Genomic DNA, 25,080 nt, shown 5'->3' on the forward strand with positions numbered 1-25,080 from the left:
CATGGAGCCCCGTCCTGTTCTCCTTCCACCCCCACTCACCCTCACGCTCTTTGGAAAAAAAGAATCACCTTGTGTGTTGTAGCTCATTTGTTTCGAGAGAAAATCAACAGATCATATTCAGTGTCTTGAATAAATTGCTCTGTTTTGATATTAGAGAACCTGGTTGGTGTGCTCTCTCCATGTCACTTGGTCACTCTTGGGGCCACATGGACACCCATGAATGAAGACAGCTCGGCCTTTTCTCCAGAAGAAAATGGCTGGAGTGCCCCTTTCCAGAACTGCCACATTCAGTAGGGAAAGATCCCTGCCTGTTCTAAACAGCCGCCATGCAAAGTGAGCGTGCTTTTTAACAAAGTGTTTCATTTTCATTATTTTAGTTCAGGCCAATTGTTTAAAAAAGTCAATGCAAATGAATTCTCTCTAGTTAGCAAATTGCTTTGCGAGGAATTTGAGTTCAAGGATTAGCCCTGAGTAACTGGAAGAACCTAAAGTTATAGGACATGGCTAACTGTTGACGTCACTTCGGCCTGTCGCAGAGGAACACGTTGCATTATTTACTGACAAGTGCTCTGTGCTGGACGCTACCACGTTCCATCTATGCCACTTTAATTACTTGGTGGGTGTCACATAATTGAATGAGTTCATGGATGTTGCAGTCCCTGTTATATGAGGAGGCAATAGATTCAGAGAGGCAGAGAAGGCAGATCAGCAGACGCTGTCACTCTTAGCATCAGGTTTCATGAACAAGTTAGTGACACAGAAAGTCATGGTGTTCCTTGCCTGCAATCCTAGCTTGTCCCTGCACTGGAACAAAGCAAGGGGATAAGGCCGTTCCTGCCCGCCTTGGCTCAGTGCTTCAGTGGAGGGTGTCTGTGGCCTGTGACTCAGATTCTGGCAGAGCCAGATCCCAAGCACATGTCCTGAATTGGCAACTTGAGACTAAATGTGAAGTGACCAACTGTCACCTTTAGGGAAACCTATCTTGTCTTCCAGTCTTATTCTTTTGCTTTTTGACCAATCACATTCCCAGTTAGTGGATTTGGGGTAACATTCTGGGTACCCTAAACCCTAATACAGAAGGCACAGGAGGCCCCCGGGAAGAACCTCGTGCCATCCCTCAGTGGGCAGCCCACAAAGCGTGTGACAGAGTCCCCAGGATGAATGCGTATGTGAAGTGGCTTTTGGGGCTTCGGCGACAATGCTGGTCACATATTAATAGCTTTCAGTGTGTTTCTTTATCCTGTAGAGGAAGTGACTGGGATCACATGATTGCCCAAGATTTATGTAACTTTAATACTCAGATACATGTAACCGTTTGCTGCAGGGATTCCAAAAATGTTGTCCTTTGTCCATTGAGGCTCCCAACTTAATTGTATTTAGTTTGGGAATTTAAGCTTCAACTCACTGAACAGAAACCTTTTTTTTTTTAATTGCCCCCACCACGGTACCGTTCCAAAAGGATATTTGAGAAAATTTTCTGTGTTCACAGAGAGTATTCTCTGCCCCTGTGGGTTCTAGCTGTTAATTACTGTTGACAGAAACCCAGAAGTCACTCTGACGTGCATGAGAAGGGGCAGGTGTGGGTGGGGGACAGATTCATGCTCTTAAAAAAGGACTTTGTATTTGGCTGAATGTTATTTTTCCAGCCTGGATCCTGTGTCTCTGAAGCATCTGATGCATAGCAAGGTAAGCAAGGCATCCGGACACAGCTCTATGTGGAGAACGGAGTAGAGGGCGCAGGGGACAGCGGGACTGGGCAGGGAGGATGTCACCTACAGGACTAACCTTCCCCTAAAACTTGATGTTAACACTGAAGACTGAGGCTTTGGTTAGGAATATAGTTGTCCTCAAGCAGGAGGTACTTATTCAGAGACACTCAGGACAGTAGCTGGGTGTATATATCCTACCGTCACTGCACAGTCGTAGACGGTGACGATGATGGTGATATCTTACTCTGTACTGGGGGAGATGAGTAGACTTAAAGCTTTTGATGGTGTGACAACTAAACTGGCTGATAAAATGGCTAGTAAATTAAAGTCAGATGGGAGCTGTCTGCTGGTCACAGTTTCATCTTTCCAGCCAGACTCCCCTCTGTCACAGCCTCATTCTCACAGACCAGCCCAGACTCCTGGCTGTATGTTCCAGTTCCCACTCTCCCTGAAGAGAGAAGGTCCCTCCTGCAGATGTCCCTCCATCCCACTATCATCATCGTGTTCCCTCCACGGGATCATTCCCCTCAGCATCTCAACATGCTCTAACGTCGGTCATCATGAAAACAATAACAGAACAAGCCTCCTGTGACTGTACGGCCCCTGCAGCAAGGAGGCTTCCACAGAAATGGCCCCAAACCAATTATCATCTCATTTCTTCCTTTGCTTGCTCAATCGTCTCCTTGTTCCCTAGATCGACTTTATACACGACGTCCCTGATGTGCATTTTTCCATGCCCAGTGCGTGGCGAGTCGCTGTGAGAAGGTGTCTGCTCACCCTCTTCCTCTCGCAGCTCACCCCAGTCAAAAGCATCATGCTCTGGGCGTCAGCTGGTGATGCTCAGTGTCCTGTCTTGGAGGGGTCCCTTTCACTGCATAATCAGATCAGTTGGGGTTCTGATTTGCAAGCTGCAGAAACTGACTGGCTAACGTAAACCAAAAAGGATTGAGAGGGATTGTGGCAGCTTTGAGAATCTCTGGAGAACCAATTTGGCAGCTAGACAGAACTGCCAATGTCAGGCTGCAAAACTTGGCCAAGATGATGACAAATACAGCAGTGGATACTGCCCACACCCTGAAACTGGACTCTGGACCCGCCCCTCAAAGCACACCCAATGCACCACCCAGCACAGACCTGCCTGCTGCCACTACTGCTGCCACTGCTCCTTCAGAACAGCTTCTCTGCCAACCATTCTCTTGGGCACTCACTTCTAACTCAGAGACTCGGGCGACATATCTGACTGGCACTGCCAAGTTATGCACCCTGCTCTAGCTGCAAGAGAGGCTGGAAAAGCAAGTAGCTAGCCTCTCTGCTTCTAGAATGAGAGGTGGAGCTGTGCCTCATCAGGTTGGAGAGAATGCTCAAGGAGAGATTAAGAAGGTACAGCAACAACTATCAGAGACCCCTGGGCAACCCAGATACCAAGGTCACAGGGTGCTCTAAATGCATCTGCAGCTTTGTGACTCCAAAAATTCAAATCCAGATGCTTTCTGGAACAGCTCTTCTAGAATGAAAGGGAGACTTAATCTTGATGTGAAGGGAAATGTCACATGGCAGAGCTGTCCACAGTGTCCTGAGAAAATCATGTCTGGCTTTTCTATTTAATACCTGGGTGTCTTGTGACCCCAATGCATGCTGCAACATTTTTTGCAAAAAGGAAAAAATACGCACACACACACACACACGTACATTCATGCTCTGCGTAACAACATTTCAGTCAACAATGAGCAGCATATACGACAGCGGTCCCATCAGATTATAATGACTATACCATATAGCCTAAGTGTGTACTAGGCTATACCATCTAGGTTCGTGTAGGTACTCTCTATGATATTCACACAATGATGACACCACCTAACGACACATTTCTCAGAACAGATCCTCATCGTTAAGTGACGCATAACTGTGTGGAGATATGGATAAGGATCTGAGCAAAGTCAGGTTCCAAGGATTCCTTTGACTATGTCATCGGTCAGCCCAGCATGGGAACACAGGCTAAATTAGTGACAAAAGCCATGCCCCTTTTCCGCCCACTAGTGGGTGTATTGAGGACATGCTGTGCAGCTGCTCTGTGACACCCCCATTTCCTTTTCATCCAGCTGGATTGCTACCTTGCCTCTGGCCCCATCAATGCCCTACTCAAGAGCATTTGCTAGAATGAACAAGAAAAACTTAGAAACTATACAAATACATGGAAATTAAACAACACCCTCCTAAACAACCAATGGGTTAATGAATAAATTAAAAGGGAAATTAAAAAGCTTTTTGACACAAATGAGAATGAAAACACATCATACCAAAACCTATGGGACACAGCAAAAGCAGTTTGGAGAGGAAAGTTGACAGCACTAAATGCCTTTATAGAAAAAGAAAGTTTTCTAATAAACAACCTAAAGGCAATAGAGAAAGAACAACAAATTAAACCCAAAATCGGCAGAAGGAAAGAAGTTATTAAGCTCAGAGTAGAAATAAATGAAATAGAAATTTAAACAATTGAAAAGGTCAATGAAACGAAGAGTTGGTTTTTCCAAAAGATAAACAAACTTGGCCAAACTTTAGCCAGATTAACCAAGAAAAAAAGGGAAGATTCAAATAAATAAAATGAGAAATGAAAAAGGACACATTATAGGTGATGCCACAAAAATTCAAAGGATCATAAGGGTCTATTATGAATAACTATGCCCACAAATATGATAACAGAAGAAATGGATAAATTCCTGAAGAAATACAATTATGAAGAAATAGAAAATCTGAACAGAGCAAAAACAAGTGAGGAAATGGAATCAGTTATAAAAAATCTTCCATTAAAAGGAAGTCCAGGACCTGATGGCTTCACTGCTGAATTCTACCAAGCTTTTGAAGAAGAGTTGATACCACTTATCTTCAGATTATTCTGGACATTGAGGAGGAATACTTCCGAACTCATTTTATGAAGCCAGCATTACTCTGATCGAAAACCAGACATGGACACACACAAAAAAGAAAATTGTAGGCAAATATCTCTGATAAACATACATGCAAAAATTCTCAACAAGACACTGGTAAACCGAATTCAACAGCACTTTAATATGATCATTCACTGCGATCACTTGGGACTTATCCCAGGGATCCAAGGATGTATCAATAAATTCAACAACCATGTTAACAGAAATAAAGACAAAAATCATATGATCACTTCAATTGATGCAGCAAAAGCATTTGACAAAATTCAATATCCTTTTGTGATAAAAACTCTTAATAAACTAGGTATTGAAGGCATGTACTGCAATACAATAAAGGTCATATATGACAGAACCACAGCTAACATCATACTGAATGGGGAAAACCTGAGAGTTTTCCCTCTTTGATCAGGAACTAGACAAGGGTACCCACTTTCACCTCTATTCAACATAGTACTGGAAGTCCTAGCCAGAGCAATTAGCAAGAGAGAGAAGAAAAGTCATCCGAATTGGAAAGGAAGAAGTCAAACTGTCCCTTGTTTGCAAACAAGATGATCTTATATGTTGAAAACCCTAAGGACTCCACCAAAAAAACCGTTACAAAATTAGTATTCCTATATACTAATAGTGAACTATCTGAAAAGGAAATTAAGAAAACAATTCCTCTAATGATAATTACAAAAATATTTACATACCGAGGAAAAAACTTAACCAAGGAAGTGAAAGACTTCTACAATAAAAAGTATAAAACTTTGTAGAGAGAAATTGAAGGGGACATAAACATATGGAAAGATATTTGATGTTCATGGATTGGAAGAATGAATATAGTTTAATGGCTATTCTACCCAAAGTGATCTATAGATTTAATGAAATCCCTATCAAAATGCCAATGACGTCCTTCGCTGAAATAGAAAAACAATCTTAAAATTCATATGGAATCCAAAAACGACCCCAAATAGCCAAAGAGATCCTGAAAAAAATGAACAAAGCTGGAGTCATCACACTACCTGACATCAAATTATACTATGAAGCTAAAGTAGCCATAACTGCATGGTACTGGCATGAAAGCAGACACATGGACCAATGGAACAGAACAGAGAACCCAGAAATAAATTCCTTCACCTCCAGCCAGTTGATCTTTGGCAAAGGTAAACATATTGGGGGGAAGATATTCTTTTCAGTAAATGGTGCTGGGAAACTGGACACCACATGCAGCAGAATGAGACTAGACCCCTACCTCTCACTACATACAAAAATCAATTCAAAATGGATTAAAGATTTAAATGTAAAACCCGAAGCTATGAAACTGTTAGAAGAAAACATAGCGGAAACAATCCACGATATGGGGTTTGGCAAGGATTTTTAAAATAAGACTTTAGAAGCACAATTAATGAAACCAAAAGTAGATGAGTGGAATTACGTGAAAGTAAAAAGATTTTGCACATCAAAGGAAACTTGACAGAGTAAGAGACAACCTACAGAACGGAAGAAAATATTTGCAAACTTTACATCTGAGAAGAGGATAATATCAAGCATATGTAAGGAACTTAAACAACTCAACAGCAAAAAAACAAAATGGCTCAATTGAGAAGTGGGCAAAGGATCTTAATACACACTTCTCAAAAGAAGATATACGAATGGCCAACAGGCATATTTTATACAACATATGTATGTATCAAAATATCAGATTGTACCCCCATAAGTATGTACAATTACAATGTGTTCATTAAAATTTTAAAAACAACAGCATTTGCTAGAGGTGTTGTTCAGACAGAATCCAAGTCTGGCTGGGAGTTCAGCCTCAATTACTTTATTATTTAACTTCTTTCCCGAGGACTCGGATCTTGCACGTACATTACGACCAGCCTCAGAGAAACTCTAGTAGCAACTAAGAGTCTAGAGAAGTGACTGAATAGTCTAGAAGGGACGCTCCTGCACTCGCAGGTGCACACGCATGGACCGCTGCTCCTATCATCAAGAGGAGCCTCGGGAAGAAGCTCTCACGTGATGACAGTGAGGTCTGGAGGATGCGACAGCTTGGCAGCACGGGGATGGGAAGATGAGAACATGATTCTAAAGAATGAAAAGTGCAGAGTCTGAGGAATGTGGGGGCTGGTCGCCTGTCAAGTCCCCTTCATAGGTCTCCACGTGTTTGGGGAGCAGAGTCCAAATCATTTGCATTGCGGGACCCACTTGTAGTATGGATTTCAATGGTGCTGGCATCAGAACCTGGCGAGAAAAAGAGAAGAGATTGTGATGGTGTCTGTGTCCGTTTCCGAAAATGGACAGAGCTGTAGCATTCGTGTTGTCTGAAAAAAAGAAGAAAAGGTATAGCATACATTTCATCAACATTGTATGACATCATTACATGATGACATCATTGTATGATGTCATTACAAAGGATAAAACAAATCCCCCAGAATCATGTCGGGCAATTGATAAGTGGGTGGTGTGTGGATGGATGCTGCAGGAAACCACAACTACTGACCCAGGAGGTTCTGGAGCCATGACACGTGCACTGTCTGACGGAGGAGCAATGGGCAGGTGCAGCTCCGGCAGGGGATGCAAACTCAGGCAGCAGCGCCCTCACGCTTGCCTGCCTACCTGCGCTCAGTTCCAAGAGGTGCCCAGAGGGAGGGACCAGCACCTTCTGTACGACTAAGCCTCCTCCCCATTGTCTTGTCACGGTTCATGCCACATGGTTTCAGCAAGCAGCTCCTCTATGCCAGCACCTACCTCAACCCATGGAAAACGTTTCCCTCTTTCAAAGCCCAATTGCATACACAATAGTACATGCCTGCTAAATCTCTCCCAAATTGGGCTTCTTGGTTCTGATCACAAACTGGGACCATGATATGTGATTATAAAGTGACCCACGATGGCGTTTGTAATACCTAAATTGATATATCCAAATATACTCAACGTTATTCGGCTTCAACTTCATGAAACATCTGAGGGGACACTTTTTCTCAGGCCTGGGTTTCAAGAGAATGTGTGCTTCCGTGCACACTTGGTATGTTTTCTTGTGGACAATTAAGAATCTTGGAACAGATCACATTTTCTCCTTCACTTCCCGTCTAGGGAGCTCAGAACCAAACTAACAGCCCATTTCAAATAAGCACATGGTGCTAATTCTACCTGGCTTTATTCTGATTTCATCGTGATTCTCCTTTGGGCCTCCTTATTAATCTATTTTCCCCTTTCCCCTGTCCTTTCTCCAGAACATGAGCTGGCTTACAAAAAGCAGTGCAACACCATGAGGAATAAAATATTGCGTGCCAGTCGGTAGTGTGAAAGCACACATCACTCTCCTCAAATGAGTGATCCTGCAGGTCTGTTTAATCATTCCCACACAGCTTCCTTCAGAACCTGTGAGATCCTTTGCAACAAATGTCAGAATTATTCTCTCAGTCCACAAATATCCAGGAGTGCCTGCTCTCTGCCAGCCCATAGGCTGTGCACGGGGAATACACAGATGGAAGACACAAAGAAGGGTGGCCTTTTCACCGATGCAGGCGGGACAAATGACTGCCCTTCACAAGAGCTCCAAGTCCCTCCATCTCTGGGCCCTGCTGGCAATGACAGCCTCCCCGTGCATCCCTCAGGCACACTGGCCTCCCTGTTTTCCACACTGCAAGCTTGGTCCTGCCACAGGACCTTTGCTCTTCCCTTTTTCTGCCTGTAGAGCTCTTCTCCAGATTTCCTCATGGCCCCTTCCTGCTCTTCATTTAGGTTCAATGTCAGCTCATCTTGGGGAGACTTCTGGGACACCCTAACTAAGTCCACTCTCTGACCCCACTCCCTGATTTGCTTTTCTTCATAGCACTGCTCACTATCTGAATCGAATATTATATTATTACTTGTGCTTTTTATTCTCTGTCTCTGCCACTAGAATGTCTCAGTGAGCAGGGAATTTGTCTGTCTTCATCGCCCTAGTATCACTAATGCCTAAGACCACATCTGTCACATAGAAGGTGCTCAATAAGTGAGTCGAATGGACAAACACAGGTAAGTGCCCTGACATCCACTGGAGGTAGCGCTGTGCCCTGCAGCACTGACTAAGACCAATGAGTATAAGGAGGGGCAGGAACAAGTGCGATTTTACAAGAGACACATGTAGAGTCCGAGAGGACACGTAAGGAAAAAACAAAAGAACATTAGCGTTACATGGAAAGGAGAAGGTGGTAAATTGTGGTAATTGGAGAGGTGTGCTTGGAAAAGACTAGCAAAGTCTGAGCTACAGAAACAGGCGACAATATTACCAAGAAGGCAAGTATGACACTACCGTGTCCCCTGACATGCACATAGACATTGTGGCCTGTGTGGCACTTCACAGACTTGATTCTAGCAGGGTCACCCACTGTTCATGAGAACATCCTGTGCTCATGGGAACTCGTGCAATTTCTTCGGTTCTTTTCCCAAAGACTCTGGACTGGGGTGTCACATGGTGGCTTGTGATCAAGCTCTGGGCTGAGGATACTCCCCCATGACCCCACACTTTGGGACATGCTCTGGGTCCTGTGGCTTTGAAGAGCTCCCGGTCCTTTCATCCTCCCCCTGGGGCTCCATGGAAAAGAAAGTTTATGCATAGCAACTTTCTTGAAGCAAATGCTGCTGGAACAGGGCTGCCTAATCCCAGCCCTGCCTGTGCTGAGTTGGATGGGTGCTTTCCAGCAGGCCTGCTCTTAAAGGTCTCCTCGAAGAGAATATGCTGGCTGAGCAAGTCTCTGAGAAGATAATTCAACAAGGCTGTTGGGGAATGTTGACTAATTTCCTATGGGTGCTATGTCTATGACTATCTAAGGAACATCCCTGCAGGAAATGCAGGCTCCAGTAACATCATGGTGCCCAAGGGCCAACCCCTTCCACTGGTCCCCTTGAATGAGCCATGCAAGTCCAGGCAGATTTTGGGGAGCCCCATGTAGAACTGAGATTTGAATGTATATTGGATATCTCCTGTGCCCTCATCTGCCTTTCTTGGATCCCTTGAAAATATTGAAGGCCTAGAACTGGAACCCTCAACCACTGGACACCGAGCATGAGCCACAGAAAACCTGACACCTGGGCGTGACTCCACTTCAAGGCGTTAAATATAATCTGGCCAGCTCAACAGAGTCCAAGGTCCTGGGGTATGTTTTCTTCTGCACTCTCCTAGCAGCTACAATTCATGTGGCTAGTGGGTGTTACTTTCAGGGAGAGATGAAGTGAGAACAGATTGCTGTGAGGGTAAAGCTGATTTCCCAGAACCCAAGCCCAAGAGACTCCACCTAACACGGGCTGATTGTGTGGAGGAGTGGGATAATGTTCAGTTCTTGAGAAGGGCCTCAGGGCACTACTTAGAGGATAGGCCACTGAAAAAAATCTTCACATGCACAGTGCTGGGTAAGGAGCCTACAAGTGAGACACAGGAGAATGATAGGAGATACAAGAGAAAAGGATTAGTGGAAGGCAAAAGGAATTGTGGGACACTCAAGGTAATGTGAGAATAACAAGGAATTTGGGGAGAGACAAAGATTTATGCTGAAAATGGACAGTTGTGTGGGGAAAAGAATTGTGGGAGAGGCAGGGAATTATGGGAGAAACAAATTTGGGGAGAGAACAAAAAACTGTGAAAAAGACAGGATTATGTTCAAGAATGTAGAGTTATAGAAATGACAGGAAATTGTGTAAAGAGGAGGGAATTTGGGGAGAGAATCAGATTTTGGATGAGAATTATGGTAGAGAAATTAGAAATGTAGGAGAAACCAAATTGTAGGGGAGACAGAATGTGGTTGAGCATTATAAAAGAAAACAGATTTGTGAGAAAGGAAGAGTGAATTGTGAGAGAAAGCAATGAATCGTGGGAAAGAAGAAATTGTGAGAGACATGGTACTGTGGGAAAAACAAGGAATTGTGGGTGAGAACAGAATTGTGGGAAAGATAGATTGTAGGCAAAAACAAAGAACTGTGGGAGACACAAGGCATGGTGGGAAAGAATGGTGAGAGAAACTGAGATATGGGAATTGTGGGAATGAAGGGAAATTGTGGGAGAGAAGCAATTATGGCAGAGAAGAGTATAGTCAGGTGACAAAATTATAGGAGATAACAAAGAATTATAGGAAAAAAGATTTATGAGAAAAAGTGGAGAATGGGTAATTGTGGAAAAATCCCTGCAAACTGTGGGAAAGAGGAATTCTGACAGAAATATGGAATTGTGGGAGAAACCAGAAATTATGACAGAACTAATGGGAACTGTGGGAAACACAGGTATTGTAGGGGAAACAAGAAATGGTAGGAGACACTTGTGGTCAAGATGGTGGAATAGACAGTCCCCAGCATCACCCTTTCCCACGATCAACCAATTTACAACGAGTAAAAAGGATTGACTGCCAATCTGGGGCCACTAGAGCTCAGGGGAACAAGAGAGACCTACAGAGTTCATGAAGGCAGGAGAAGCCATGATGAGAGAAAGGACCACTCTGACCATTTTGAGACCTGGCCATTTCAGGGCTGGTGAGCACACGAAGCAAGATCTGGCAAAAGCCATAGCTGTGCCCTTCATATGAAGTTGTTTGGAGACTGTAGGGGACAAGAGGGCCTTGGTGACCCCAGGCCAGCAAGACCAGTGACGAGATTCCTGTGGACCCACATAGGAGTGAGGGGCCAAAGACAACTGAATAAAGGAGCCACTCAGAGGCTGGTGAGTCATCACAGGGAACCAGGGCATGTCCCATCCCATGGGAAATGCTTGGAGTATGGGCAGTGGATGTGACGGGCCCACTGGGGGAACACTGGGGCACAGCATGGACAGCTGATCTGCCCCCCAATCAGCACAAGACCACTCACTGTAGACTAGTCTGGAATATAGAACTGCAGTGGGTGTAGTTCACTGAAAAGACTCAGGCCCAGACCGGAGTTTCCACACAACCCAGGTGTACCAGACCTCACAAGACCCAGAAGTGCTTACAAGGTCAACAATTAAAACCTGAGCTGCACAAAAAGCCTTTGCCAGAGAATTGACAGCAAAGCAGCAATTTAGCTCAACCACAGGGCTCAAGAGCTGGTTTCCTTAGGAAGTCCCCCCATTTTATAAGTAAGCAAAGGACAACAAATCAGTTCCAGTGCTCAGAACAGCGAATAATCCAACACAGAACTGAAAGAGAAAACAAAAAACCCACAGATCTGAGACAAAGTTTTGATATTAACCACTAAAGGCCTAACACCACCAAAGAACACCTATAAAACCTAGAAGGAGAGGAAGCCTCCCAGGCTCCCAAGCCAGGGTTCAGGGAAGGCCAAGAGCCTCAGCCATGCCCCCAGCTCAACGACTGCATACAGCCCAGCAATGACCACCAGGCTGCTGCCAGAGGCAGCCCAAGCTCCCAAGCCCATGCAGTGGGGGGCCAAGGGCCTTAGCCACACCCCCAACATCTGCACCCAGCCAAGTGATTACCACTTAGCCACCGCTGGAAACGCTGCAGGCTCCCAAGCACGGTCGTGGGGGTCCAAGGGCCTCAGCCACATCCCACTGACATCTGCAGCCAACCAACAATGACCACCGAGCCACCACCGGAAGCACCACAAGCTCCCAAACCAGGGCAGTAGGGGGACCAAGAGCCTCAGCCATTTCCCCTGGATGTTCCCATGTAACCCAGCAACAACCACTCAGCAGCTACCAGAAGCACCCCAGGCTCCTGAGCAGGGGTTGGGAGGGCTGGGGCCCCAGCCATGCCACACAGCATCCGCATCCTGCCCAGCAATAAAAAAGACACGACTGGAAGTCCCCTGGGCTCCCCTGCTTGAATGAATGGGGTGCCATGGGCCTCAAACACACCCCTCCTCCTCCTTTCTCCTCCCACCTTATCCTCTCCCCCTCTCCGCTCCCTATAAATATAATATTTATTCTTTAATAATAATAAAAATGTTTAAATAAATATATTTTAAAAAGTGGAATTGTAGGAAAAACAGAAAATGCAAGACATTATGATAGAGACAGAACATTATGGAGAAAACAGGAATTGAGGGAGACACTAACAAGGCATTAAAGGCAAGACGGGAAATTGTAGTAGAGACAAAACCGTGGGAGATGAGGACATAGAATTGTAGCACAAAGGAATTAGAGCAGAGACAGAATATAGTAAAGCTCCAAGGATTAAAGATGAAAACAGATTTGTGAGAGAATTAAATAAAGGAGAATAGTGCGGGAAACTGGAATTGTCAGAAAGAGGAAATAGTAACAGAAATATAGAATTGTACGGAATAGTAACAGAAATATAGAATTGTGGGAGACAAGGCATAGTGGGAGAGGCAATTCAGGGATACAATAAAGGATTATAGAAAAGAGCAGATGTATGGGAAAGAGAAGGGTTGTGGGAGAAACAAGGAATGGTGAGAAACACAAGGTGCTGGGAAAAGAATTGTGGGAGAAACAAAGGTTTTTGGGAAAGAACAGGAAATGTGGGAGAGGGAGGGAAATAGGAGATACACAATGATGATGGAAGACAGAGTCTTGCAGCCTAAAACACAAAACAGATTTATAGATGAAAACAGACTACTGAGGAAAAAAAGAGAAAAGTAAGGGAAAACAATTGTCAGAAAGTGGAAATTGTAACAGAAATATGGAAATGTATAGAAAATGGAATTATGGAAGAGACAGAATACTGGGAGAACAAAGGATTATGGGAGAGAAGAAAGACATGGAATAGTCAAGGATTGTGGGTGAAACAAGGAATTGTGGGTGGGAGCAGAGCTTTATGGGAGGGACTAAATGGTGGGAATGACAAGGATTGTGGGAGAAACAGGAAACGGTGGGAGACAGAAGGGTTGGGACGACAGGAATTGTGGGAGAAACAAAGTGTTATGGGAAAGAACAGGAATTGTGGGAGAGGCAGGGAATTGTGAGACGTAAGTCATGATTGTGGAGAACACAGTGTTGCTAGACAAAGCCATCAGAGGGGACACAGAATGTGGGAGAGCACAGAGAATGGCAGATGAAAACTGATATTGGAGGAGAAAAAGAGAACAGTATGGGAAAACGGAAGTGTCAGAGAGTGGAAATTGTAACAGAAATGTAGAATCGAGGGCAAAACGGATTTGTGGGAGACAGAGGATTCTGGGAAAACAACAGAGTATGGGAGAGAAGAGAGACTTACGGGAGAGGCAAGGATCCTGGGAGAAAAGAGGAACCGTTGGAGAGAAGAGACTTATGGGCGAGAAAGAATTGTAGGGAAAAGGATTCTGGGAGGAACAGGAACAAAGAGGGACAAACGTTGCTGGGAAGAGAGGAATTGTGGGAGAAGCAGTGTGTTATGGGAAAGAACAGGAATTGTGGGACAGGCAGGGAATCGAGGGAAGGAAGCAATTGCAGAGAATGGAGAATGGCAGTTGAAATGGGATTGGGGGGGGCGGGAATGGTAGAGAACAAAGGAGGAGAAAATGTGGATTTGTGTGGACGTCCCCCGAAGGGAGACTGGTGGGGGAAGTCAAGGAATTGAGGGAAAGAGGGAATTGTGAGAGAAATACAAACCCACTTCAGAAAGCTTTTGGCAGAATAGAGTTAAAATATAATTCTAACCTTTCCGTGAACTTCTTGACTCACCTCTCACAGTCGTGTGGGGGAAATGGAATTAGGAATGAGCGAGAGTTGTGGGACAGCAGAACACAGAAGAGACATGGAACTGTGGGAGATACAAGCAGGTGTGGGAGTGACGCCACATGTGGGAAACACGGGGATGGTGAGAGAAATGGAACCGTGAAAGGAGAGACGCAGACCCTGACGGAAGACGGTGGGGTAGGTGTCGTGGGAGAGACACGGCGACGCCCCACACTTGCCTGCCAGGCTCCCTACTCTGCAGGGACCAGGCCTCCCGAGTGGGTGCAGGTCCCCAGTGTGCCATTCAAGCCTCGCCTGTGCCCACCCCAGCAAGGCCTCAGCCCCCGCCTCACCCCTGTGGGATGTCGTGCCCCCAGTGCCACCCAGGGCCCGCCCATGGGCTCCCTTCCCAGGGGGTCGGGGACACCCGAAGGGGCTGCGAGAAGTGAACTGCGGCTTCAGATGGCGCACAGAAGGCGATGCATTAAATCACTTATCTCATTGCCATGAACTGGGCTGGTCCTTCGAGCAAGCAGGAATATCTCTTTACTTAAACTTTCACTGGCCTTTCATTGGCCACCGGGTGACGTCCACCCTCTTGAGCAGAACCTGTAAAAACCCTTCATCGTGTGGTCCCAACCTGCCTCTCCAGCTTCCCACAAGCCCTCCACAACCTTCCACACTGTGGCCATTTGCAAACAAGACGCAGACTTCCTGCTCTACGTCTCCCCTAGATTGTCTCTGTCCCACAACACCCAGCCTGCACATCGCCACCTCCAGAAACTCCCCCAGTACTCCAAAACCCAAGACAGTTCCTTTAACACTTCACAGATTTCTAAAAAATAAAAGTATTGTCCTTACTTATCTGTGAGTTTGATACATTATACTTCTCAAGGACACACCCATCCTGGCTAAAATGGTGCTGGCCCTATAGCAGATGCTCAATGAATATTTAAGATCAAATTGCGTTAACTTGTGCCAAGTGCCCAGTTAAGTGTGATAGAACACACCAGATATTTCATAAGGCTCAGTGTGAGCCCCTTGGTCTTGGAATGAAACCTACAGAAGCAGAATGTTAAGGGCACGATGAGCAAGTCAAGCTTCATCTGGGCAGTTTACATACGAGAAGCCTACCCACAGCTAAGTTTCCTCTGTATCTGCTTAGGTACCAATGATCAGGTTTAGTCAAAAGGAAAAGAGTTCTAGTAAGAGGTTGACCTTGACTTTATGCACGGAAGTAGCATCATACACACATTTAACTTACTCAAATCTAATTCTATTTAGCAAACGGTCAGGTAGGTAGTGGAGGGGAGGAGAGGTGAGAATTTCCATAGTCCCAGGAATCCTGCTGCCTGGCTTCTCCACACGGTTAGCCTGTGCCCACAGGCAGGGAGGGAAGCAAACTTCAAACATTTCTGCAAGTTGGTAAAGCCCCTGGCAAGAAAATTTGAATGACATTTGAATTTCCCCCACCATTGACAGGCAAGTGGCCCCAGAGACATACTGACCAGGGAATTTAGAAGGAATCCTAAAATTGTCACCAGATAATACAATGGTGATGACAGCCACGACTCAGATGTGGATGTACTTATAAATGTGCTGAAGTGTCCTAAGCAGCAAAACATCTAAATTATTTAATTTACAAACAAAATCCCTCTTAATTCTTTTTAGATTGATGTATGCAAATTCCTGCAATGGGTTACCATACAAAATGGTGATGACTGTATATTATGGACGATCTTAAAATATTCCAAGAGGGGTTAGATGAAAACTGAACGCCCTGACTGCCACCCCAGTAGCATGTCCACTTTATACTTTTGCAGAAATTGTTTGTTGTTAACACTACAAACTTACTCTGGCTTCAAAAAAAAAAAAAAAAAAAAAAAAAAAATCTCCCCAAAGCCTTACTCAACACATGTTAGCTAAAAACACATCACTATGGGCTCTAAACTGGTAGCTGGCATTTTTACAGAAATTCTTTCCACAATCAGAAATACTAATTGTACTGATTTTCTCAAAAGGCTTTCCTTACGTGCTTTGTTTTTCCTCCGAGGAGTTCTCAAACTGGTATTTCTCTGGATTATTCAATTCTTACAAAAGAATAACTTAAAGATTTTAAAATATTTTTTCTTCAATTGTAAACTGCAATATCCTTGAGGGAAAGTTTACATATGTCTAGTACCTATACCCAACACACTTCCTAATACAGGACCTGGTGGAGTTTTGAGTGGTTATCAGTAGTTATTAAAAGAACAAACAATGGGTATATCCATACAATTGAATATTATTCAGCCATAAAAAGAATGAAGTTCTGCTACAACATGGCTGAATTTGGAAAATGCAATGCTAAGTAAAAAAAGCCAGACAGAGAAGAACAGATACATTATGCCACATATATGATACATCCGGAATAGGCACATCCATAGGGACAGAAAATAGGTTAGGGGTCAGCAGGGACTGGGGGTTGAGAGGAACAGGGCTTGTCTGCTAAAGAGTGCAAGTTTCTTTTTGGAGTGAAGAAAATGTTCTGGATTTAGATAGTAGACATGGTTGCACAGCCTTGTGATAGACTTAAAGCCACTAAAGTGTACATTCCAAAAGGGTGAATTTTATGGTATGTGGATTATATCTCAACTTTTTAAAAAAGCAAAGGAAGGAGGAATGAGCAGCCTGTGATTAGAACCCCTATACCTTAGTTGTTCTCTGCAGCTGAAAAACCAGAGATCCCTAACTTCCCATAAAGAAGGGAAAATGCCACTGTGGAACGTCCCACTTCACCAGGTAGCAGTGTCACTATCTAAACTCAGTCTTTTAAGATGTTTACTTCTTCTGTTATTTTCCAAAATATAGACTGACTAAACAAATGGCGTTCAAATTTCAAAGGTAAACTGCTACTCATGCCTGACCATATTGCTGTGAATTGTTGTTACAAGATAACCCTTGTCAAGCGCTTTCAATAAGCAGGAGGTAAGCAGAGAACGGCAGCCTCAGTGGAGAGCAGCTGTGGGGAAAGGCTGCCCTGTTGGCTTTTCTGCTGGATCTCTATTTGCTATTTCTAAAACTTTGTGTGAAAACCTCCAACTTTTGAGCACCAGTCCAATGCAACAGTTTGCAAAACAAAGAAATGATTTTGTTTCGTGGTGACTGGGGTGGGGTGCAGCAGACGGACTGGGATGGTTTTTATTATTATTTTTCGAGTTTTGGTTGAATGTCAAAGATTGGCTTGGCCAGTTTAAATCACCAAAATGGGAATAAAAACAAAGACAAATAAGTCAAGATAAGAATTTGGTTTATTCCCCAGGTGGTTTCAATAACTCTACATGCTAACAGCAATTCCAGTTGGTGAGTCCCTGACCCTTGATGAACTATTTGTACCAGGTAGAAAGTTCATAAACACATGGTCTCTGTCTTTTAGCTTTGGCCAAAACTACTTCTCTGTTTCCCTTTGAGGCTCCCAATTACAACCAGACAGTCCTGTCTCATGGAATCAACCCATCAATTTCTCATCATATTTTTGGGCCTTCAGAATAAACCAACCTTTTATCATCTAAAAATAAAACCTCCCTTCAGCATATTTGAATAATAGAAATGGAAAAGAAAATAGAATTATTTTAGCCATTACCAAACATACTCTTGCGCATTTTTCCTGCTCCAAATTTCAACATTATTCTTGTGCAAACCAAAGTGGTTTGGACTGTGAGGTGTTTGTCTTTGGTTTAGTGTGTGTGTGTGTGTGTGTGTGTGTGTGTGTGTGCGCGCACAATTTATTACTGATGGAATTTGGATGTGACCAGCACCATGTTACACACACTCAACACAAAATGGCCACCAGCCTTTCCCTTATGAGAAACCTCGTGGTTTCTGAGAAATAGAAACTCCTCCACACCAGCACCAAACCTCTCCCTGATTACATCAGCCTTCCCTACAACCTATATAAGCCCTCGCACTCTGACGCCAGTTGCTGCTCTCCATTTTGAGTGCAGCCCGGCAGATTCTTTTCCTTTAATAAAGCTTGATTGGTACCCGGTGTTTGGGCTCACATTCATCTTGGTGCTAAAACCCAGGGGGTCCAGGCTGTGACCTTTGGATGATCCCCTCTCTTGGGTTGATTGGCCCCCCCAGCCACCCTTCCTGGACCTGCTGAACCAGGTACCTCAGGGACTCTCTCCCTTTGCCGTTTCAGACCAACACATCCACCATCAGCCTCAATTCAGGGTGTGTCAGGGGGTCTGTCCTATTTCTACGGGTTCCCCTGACTACTTTCTATGACTACTGTCTACTTACCAAAGACCAGGCTACTTCCTGAAGACCAGGCACCTGGCAGAGGGAACCCCTCTCATGCCCCTGGCTATTGGAGGATGCTCCTCTAGCTGGTCAGTGGCTTCCCTCTGGAAAAGGAGGTGCGCACCAATGACAATGCTCCTTGGTGTTCCCCTTCTTCAACTGGGACTGATCACCTCCTTTCTCACCTGCTAAATGGGATCCTCACAATCCAGACCTCCATGCTCTACACCCTTGGGCTGTCTCCTGGCCAATTTAAACTGAACCGTCTCATTTTCTACAATCCTTTGGCCTCCAGGGAGACATTAAACCTAAACATCTCATTTTCTCCCTGCTCTACACCTCTGGACTGTCTCCTGGCCAACCTCTTGGCCTCCGGGGAGATATTAAGGCAAATGCCTCATTTTCTACTGTAATCAGGTTTGGCCTAAATACAAACTAGACAATGGATCCCAGTGGCCAGAAAATGGCACTTTCAAATTGGGTACTCTCAGAGACCGAGACAACTTTTGTCACCGAAACGACAAAGCCAGAGAGATTCCTTATGTTCAAGCCTTCTTCTATATCCGATCTCATCCTTCTCTCTGTCAACACTATTCTACATCTCAAATTCTCCTAACTCATGCCTGACCTCCCCTTCTGGACTCGGATCAATCTTTTGATCCGTCAGACCACTCTGCTCCCCAACCACATCCTTATGCTCCAGATCCTCCACTAGCCCCTTCACCTTTTCCCTCTCTTTGTCCTCAGCCACTCAATCCCTCTCCTTTTTCCCCTTCATCAGGTGAGAACCCCACCTCAGTTTCAGCTCCTTTATACCCCCTCCATGAAGTGGCAGGGACAAAGGGAATTGTCTGGGTCCATATTCCCTTTTCTCTTTTTGATCTCTCCCAAATCAAAAAACGACTGGGATTTTTCCATTCCAACCTGGACACATATCTTAAGGAATTCAGATACCTCACCCAGTCTTACAATCTCACCTGGCAGCTTAATGTTTTCATGATTCCAACTTACACCTTGTCCCATGATGATAGGGAGCAGGTCTGGATAATGGCCCACCAACAGGCAGGCGAGGTACATGGCCAAAATAATAGGCAGCCTGTGGGAGCCACTGCCATCCCTCACATGGACCCAAATTGAGACTACTGGGCCAGCCATGGTGACTGGGATCTCTGGGATAATATGATCACATACATGATTTATGGCCTCCAACAGTCTACGCACAAGTCAGTCAATTAGAGAAATCACACAGTGATCCACCAAAAATCCCGGCTAGTTCCTAACCCACCTCCCTGAGGCTTTACATAAATACACATGCATAGATCCAAACTCCCTTTCAGGCATGGCCCTCTTACACTCTCATTTTATTACCCAATGAGACCTCCTCAATGCAGCTTTCAAGGTTTTTAACAATAGAGAGGAGGAGGAGAGGAAGGATTGATACAAAAGAGATCAGGCCAAATATTAGCTCCTGGCTAATGCTATCCAGAGATCACACACTCCAAAGCTGGTGGCCTCTATGGGAACATCACCTGGGAACTGCTTCAAATGCAGTCAACCGGGCCACTGAGTACTGCCATATCCTAACCCCAGGCCCCCTCCCAGGCCCTGTCTGCACTGCAAAGAGCCAGGCCACTGGGGGGTTGACCATTTCTCTCATGAGAGAGGGAATGGCCCAGTCCCCAACTAACCCTTTGGCTTCATGGCCATCCTGACCAGAACTGCTTGGATTTGCCCAGGAGGAGGACTGAGATGCACAGGGCCTGAGGCCCCGAAGGAGATTACACATTTGAGCCCAGGGTAACTTGCCTTGTAGCAGGTAAGCCAATCTCTTTTGTCATCCATACAGGGGCCACTTACTCTACCCTTCCTGAATATGCAGGACCAACAACCCATCCTCTATCACAGTAGTAGGGGTCATGGGATCAGAATAACACCCGTGGATCACTCAACACCTTTCCTGCAACCTACATCCACCCCATTCAATCATACATTTTTAATAATGCCTCAATGCCCAACCCTCTTACTGGGACAGGACATCCTTTCCAAATTCAAAGCTACCCTTACCCTAAACACCTCAACTCCAGCTACAATACTCCTGTTACAGGCTGCCCCAGACCTGGTACCTGAGGCTTCCAACCTTCCCTTCAACTCGGACAAGGTTAATCCTGTAATATGGGACAGTTCTTCTTCCTCCATTGCAATGCACCATTCCCCTATACTGGTTAAATTGCTGAATGCTTCTTTGTTCCCTAATGTCCCAGAATACCCCATCACTAACAAACACCTAATAGGCTTAAAACCCATCATACACAAACTCCTTTCTTCTCATCTCTTACGGCCTACCCACTCGGCTTTTATATTACCCACCCTTCTGGTTATAAAGCCTAATGGCTCATACCATTTAGTTCAAGACCTCAGGGCCTTTAATGTGGCCATTTTACCCATAACCCCAATTGTTTCTAACCCCTATACTCTTCTATCCATAAATCCCAACAACACCACATTTCTTCTCTGTACTTGACCTCAAAGATGCCTTTTTTTCTATCCCCTTACACCCTTCCTGTCAAAACCTGTTTACCTTCACTTGGACTGACCCTGATACACATGGTCCCCAACAACTCACCTGGACAGTACTGCCTCAGGGGTTTCGGGGTAGCCTCCACTTCTTCAGCCAGGCCTTAGCTCAAGACTTATCTGAACTTCCTCCAACCGCTAGCACTTTAATACAATACGTGGATGACCTCCTCCTTTGTAGCCACTCCTATGAGGATTCACAGGCCCACACTGTTGCTCTCCTTAATTTCATGGCCTCCAGGGGATATTGAGTGTCCCCCAGCAAGTCCCAAATTTCTTCTCCTTCAGTCACCTATTTTGGAGTCCACCTCACCCTAACACCAGAGAAATAGTGATGGATTGCAAGAGTTTAATTTCTGAACTCCCTACTCCTACCACAAAAGGTGAAATCCTTTCTTTCTCGGGGCTTGCAGGGTATCTTTGCCCATGGATTCCTAACTCTGGTGTGCTAGCAAAACCACTTTATGAGGCAGCCAAAGGGTATCCTGCCATTCCCTTAGATCCCACAAAGCCCATTCATTCTCCATTTCAGTGATTAAAAGCCACTCTCCTTGTAGCCCCAGCTCTATCCCTCCCAAACCTATCTCATCCTTTTATCCTGTACATCACTGAAACCCAAGGATTGGTGGTCAGGGTTTTAGGACAAGAGGCAGGAGATATCTCCTCCCCTGTTGCATACCTTTCCAAACAATTGGACACCACAGCTCGAGGATGGGCTCCCTGTTTATGGGCCTTGGTGGCAGCTGCCCTTTTAGCACAAAAAAGCTCTAAACTAACTTTTGGACAACAAACAGTCATTTGTTCCCCCCATCATCTTGAAGACCATCTCAGCCATGAGAACATGTTGACTCTCTCCCCTTCCCGCCTACAACTTATCCACCTTACCTTCATTGAAAATTCCCAGTTCTCCTTTAAACCTTGCCCTCCCTTAAATCCAGCCACTCTCATCCCAAAACACTCATGACCCTTGGAACATAATTGCATGGAGGCTTTAGACACTTTCTCAATCCCTTTCCACACACCTCCCCACATCCCATTACACAGCCCTAACATACATTGTTCATAGAATGCAGTGTCACCTCCACCCCCACCCCCTGGGTGGGTTATGCCATAGTAAATCTAACACAAACTATTGAGGCTGCCCCCTCTCCCCCTAACACCAATTCCCAACAGGCAGAGCTCATTGCCCTCACCAGCACTCTCACTCTGGCAAGTAACAAACGAGTCAATATATACACTGATTTTGAGTGTGCTCACCACATCCTACACTCCTGTGCGGCCATATGGAAGGAGAGAGAATACATGACCAATCAAGAAGGGCCCATAAAAAACGGACATCTTATCAAGATACTTCTTGAGGCTGCACAACTCCCAAACGAGGTTGGGTTATACACTGCAGAGGACACCAAACGTCCAATGACCCCATAGCCCAGATAAACAAACTGGCAGATCTAACTGCAGAACAGGCTGCTCAATCACCAGACCCCCACTCTTCCTCTCCTGCTCAGTCCTTCTCATGGTCCCTATGCCCTTATCCCAATACAAACCCCAAGAAATACAACACCTCCCACAGTTGGGGGCACAGAGGAAGGACAACTGGTATACTGTCTCTGGTCACTATGTCCTCCCTACCACACAAACTGAGCAAATCCTTTTAGATTTCCATAATTCAGTTCATATAGGCTATGAATCCCTACTACACCTTCTTCAGCCTTTAAATGACTCTCCCCACATGGCCAGGTTACTTAAACAGATCACTCAAAATTGTCCTTTGTGTACTCGTTGCTCCAATCAAGGTGGCCTCCAAGTTCGGTCCTTTCCCCACCCACCAGGCCAGAGGATACACTCCTGGCCAGGATTGACAAATTCACTTTACTCACATACCTCCTCACAAAAGGACATACTATCTTCTAACTTTAGTAGATACCTTTTCAGGTTGGGTTGAGGCTTTTCCCTGCACTTCAGAGGATGCTACAGCAGTAATGCATGCTCTCACCTCAGGAATCATCCCTCGTTTTGGCTTGCCCAGAAGCCTCCTGTCTGATAACGGCCCAGCATTCATTTCCCAGGTTACACAACTCACAGTACAGGCTTTACATATCAAATGGGACTTACATATACCATATTGGCCTTGGTCATCAGGCAAAGTAGAAAAAGCCAATCACGTCATAAAAACACACCTCACCAAGCTGTCCTTGGAACTTCACCTCCTTTAGACTCAAATTCTCCCTTTAGTACTCACTCGCTTGCAAGCTGACCTCCCCAAACCCACTGGCCTCAGCCCTTCAAACTTATGTATGGCAGACCCTTCACCCTCACACCTCTCCCTTCCAGCTCATTGCCTTTAGGCCAGTATCTCCCTACTCATTAGGGATCTTCTTCAGGAACAGGCCAACCTTCTATTACCTCATCCTTTCCCCACCACCCCCTCAGACTTTAAACTGAGCCTAGGACAGCAAGTGTATATTCAAACCCGAATCCCAAAGCCTCTCTCACCATGTTGGGAAGGGCCTTGTACAGCACTTCTCACCACCCCCATGGCAGTAAAAGTACTAGGAAAGGCCTCTTGGTATCACTTATCCTTGGTAAACCTAGCACCTGAGACTTTACCCAAAGAATCTGTTAACACCAAGCCAGAGGGGTCCCTCTGCTCAACCCCAACCCAACATCTCCTTACACTTCATCCATTTTAGGACCCACAAAATTGAAAATCTCCAGGACCTCCACTCTTCCCCCAATCCCAGAAGAAGGATGATCTTTCCCCTGGTAATTGTCCTTTCACTCTTGCTGGCCCACTTCATGTCTTTCACACAGGAGCTGCTCCAAGACTGGTCCTGACCCACCACCTCCAGTGTTGAAGATGCTCTTGAGTGGGTAACTGAGTTAGCCTGGCAGGGCGCCTTCTGTGATTACAGCCCCAACATGGTTACCCTCTACTCCTTTTTCCTACTATGCACCCTCTCAACGTCTCAGCCCCTGAACGCTTGCCTTTTCTCTTCCTCTTGCTTCTTTTCCTAACAGAGACATGTGCCACACCCTGTTCACAATGTATAACCAAGGTCTTGGTGGGTGGAAGGACACTTTCCAACCTCCTGGGTCAGCCACCCGGAATCTTCAGGGGAACCCTACAGGACACGTTCACATCCTAGACATACGTTCCCACAACATGCTATGACCAGACAATAGCCAATCATGTGCTTATGGGGTTAAAAACTACTGGACAGCTCTTTCCAAAGGGGATTCTGCTGGAGTCCAGTGCCCACCCAACAAAACATTTCTGCTTCACCTAAACCACTCACTGAGGCTATAGCAATGGGGGAGGACTTCAGGACAAAACACGTCAGACCCCTGACCATGATGGGACTTATCTTCCTTCTTGGTCCCCGGCTCTTTCGGTGTTTCTCTAATTTCTTACAGGAACATATGCAGGCATTCACCAACCAAAAGGTTGCCGAATTGTTCCTGGGAGGAGGATATCAGCCCCTGAGAACTGTTGACCCTTCACCAGAATACAGCCTCCCCCCATGAAACCAATACTCCACCACCTAATTGTTTTATTTATTTCCTATCTTTGCACATCTCCAGCAGGAAGCAGCTTCAGAAGAATGAGACCTTCACCCATTTTCCCTTATCTCTATACTTAAAAGGCAAGAATGGTGGATCTTGGATGTGACTGGCACCATCTTGGACGTGACTAGTGCCATTTTTCACACACTCAGCACAAAATGGCCACCAGCTTTTCCCTTACAAGAAACCTCGTGGTTTCTGAGAAATAGAAAGCAGCACCAAACCCCTCCACACCAGCACTAAACCCCTCCCTGATTACATCAGCCTTCCTTACAACCTATGTAAGCCCTCCCACCCTGACTCTGGTTGCTGCTCTCCATTTTGAGTGCAGCCTGGCAGATTCTTTTCCTTTGCTAAAGCTTGGTCGGTACCCGGCATTTCGGCTCAGTTTCTTTCCATTACCAGCGCAGATAACATGTTGGGGAAAGCAAAGTCT

At 45.3% G+C, this 25,080-nt stretch overlaps 1 protein-coding gene across 1 annotated transcript in view; it reads right to left on the minus strand.

The window, feature by feature from the left end:
• Positions 1-6,782: 6,782 nt before the first annotated feature.
• The window catches only part of LOC134367164 (G-protein coupled receptor 143-like), a 248,805-nt gene continuing 230,507 nt past the window's right edge, over positions 6,783-25,080 (minus strand). The window contains exon 9 of the mRNA XM_063083814.1: positions 6,783-6,877. Within this exon, the coding sequence (XP_062939884.1) occupies positions 6,783-6,877 (95 nt within the window). The remainder of the gene's footprint in view (positions 6,878-25,080) is intronic.

Source organism: Cynocephalus volans, chromosome X (genome assembly GCF_027409185.1).
Source record: "Cynocephalus volans isolate mCynVol1 chromosome X, mCynVol1.pri, whole genome shotgun sequence".
In the NCBI taxonomy this organism is placed as follows: domain Eukaryota; kingdom Metazoa; phylum Chordata; class Mammalia; order Dermoptera; family Cynocephalidae; genus Cynocephalus; species Cynocephalus volans.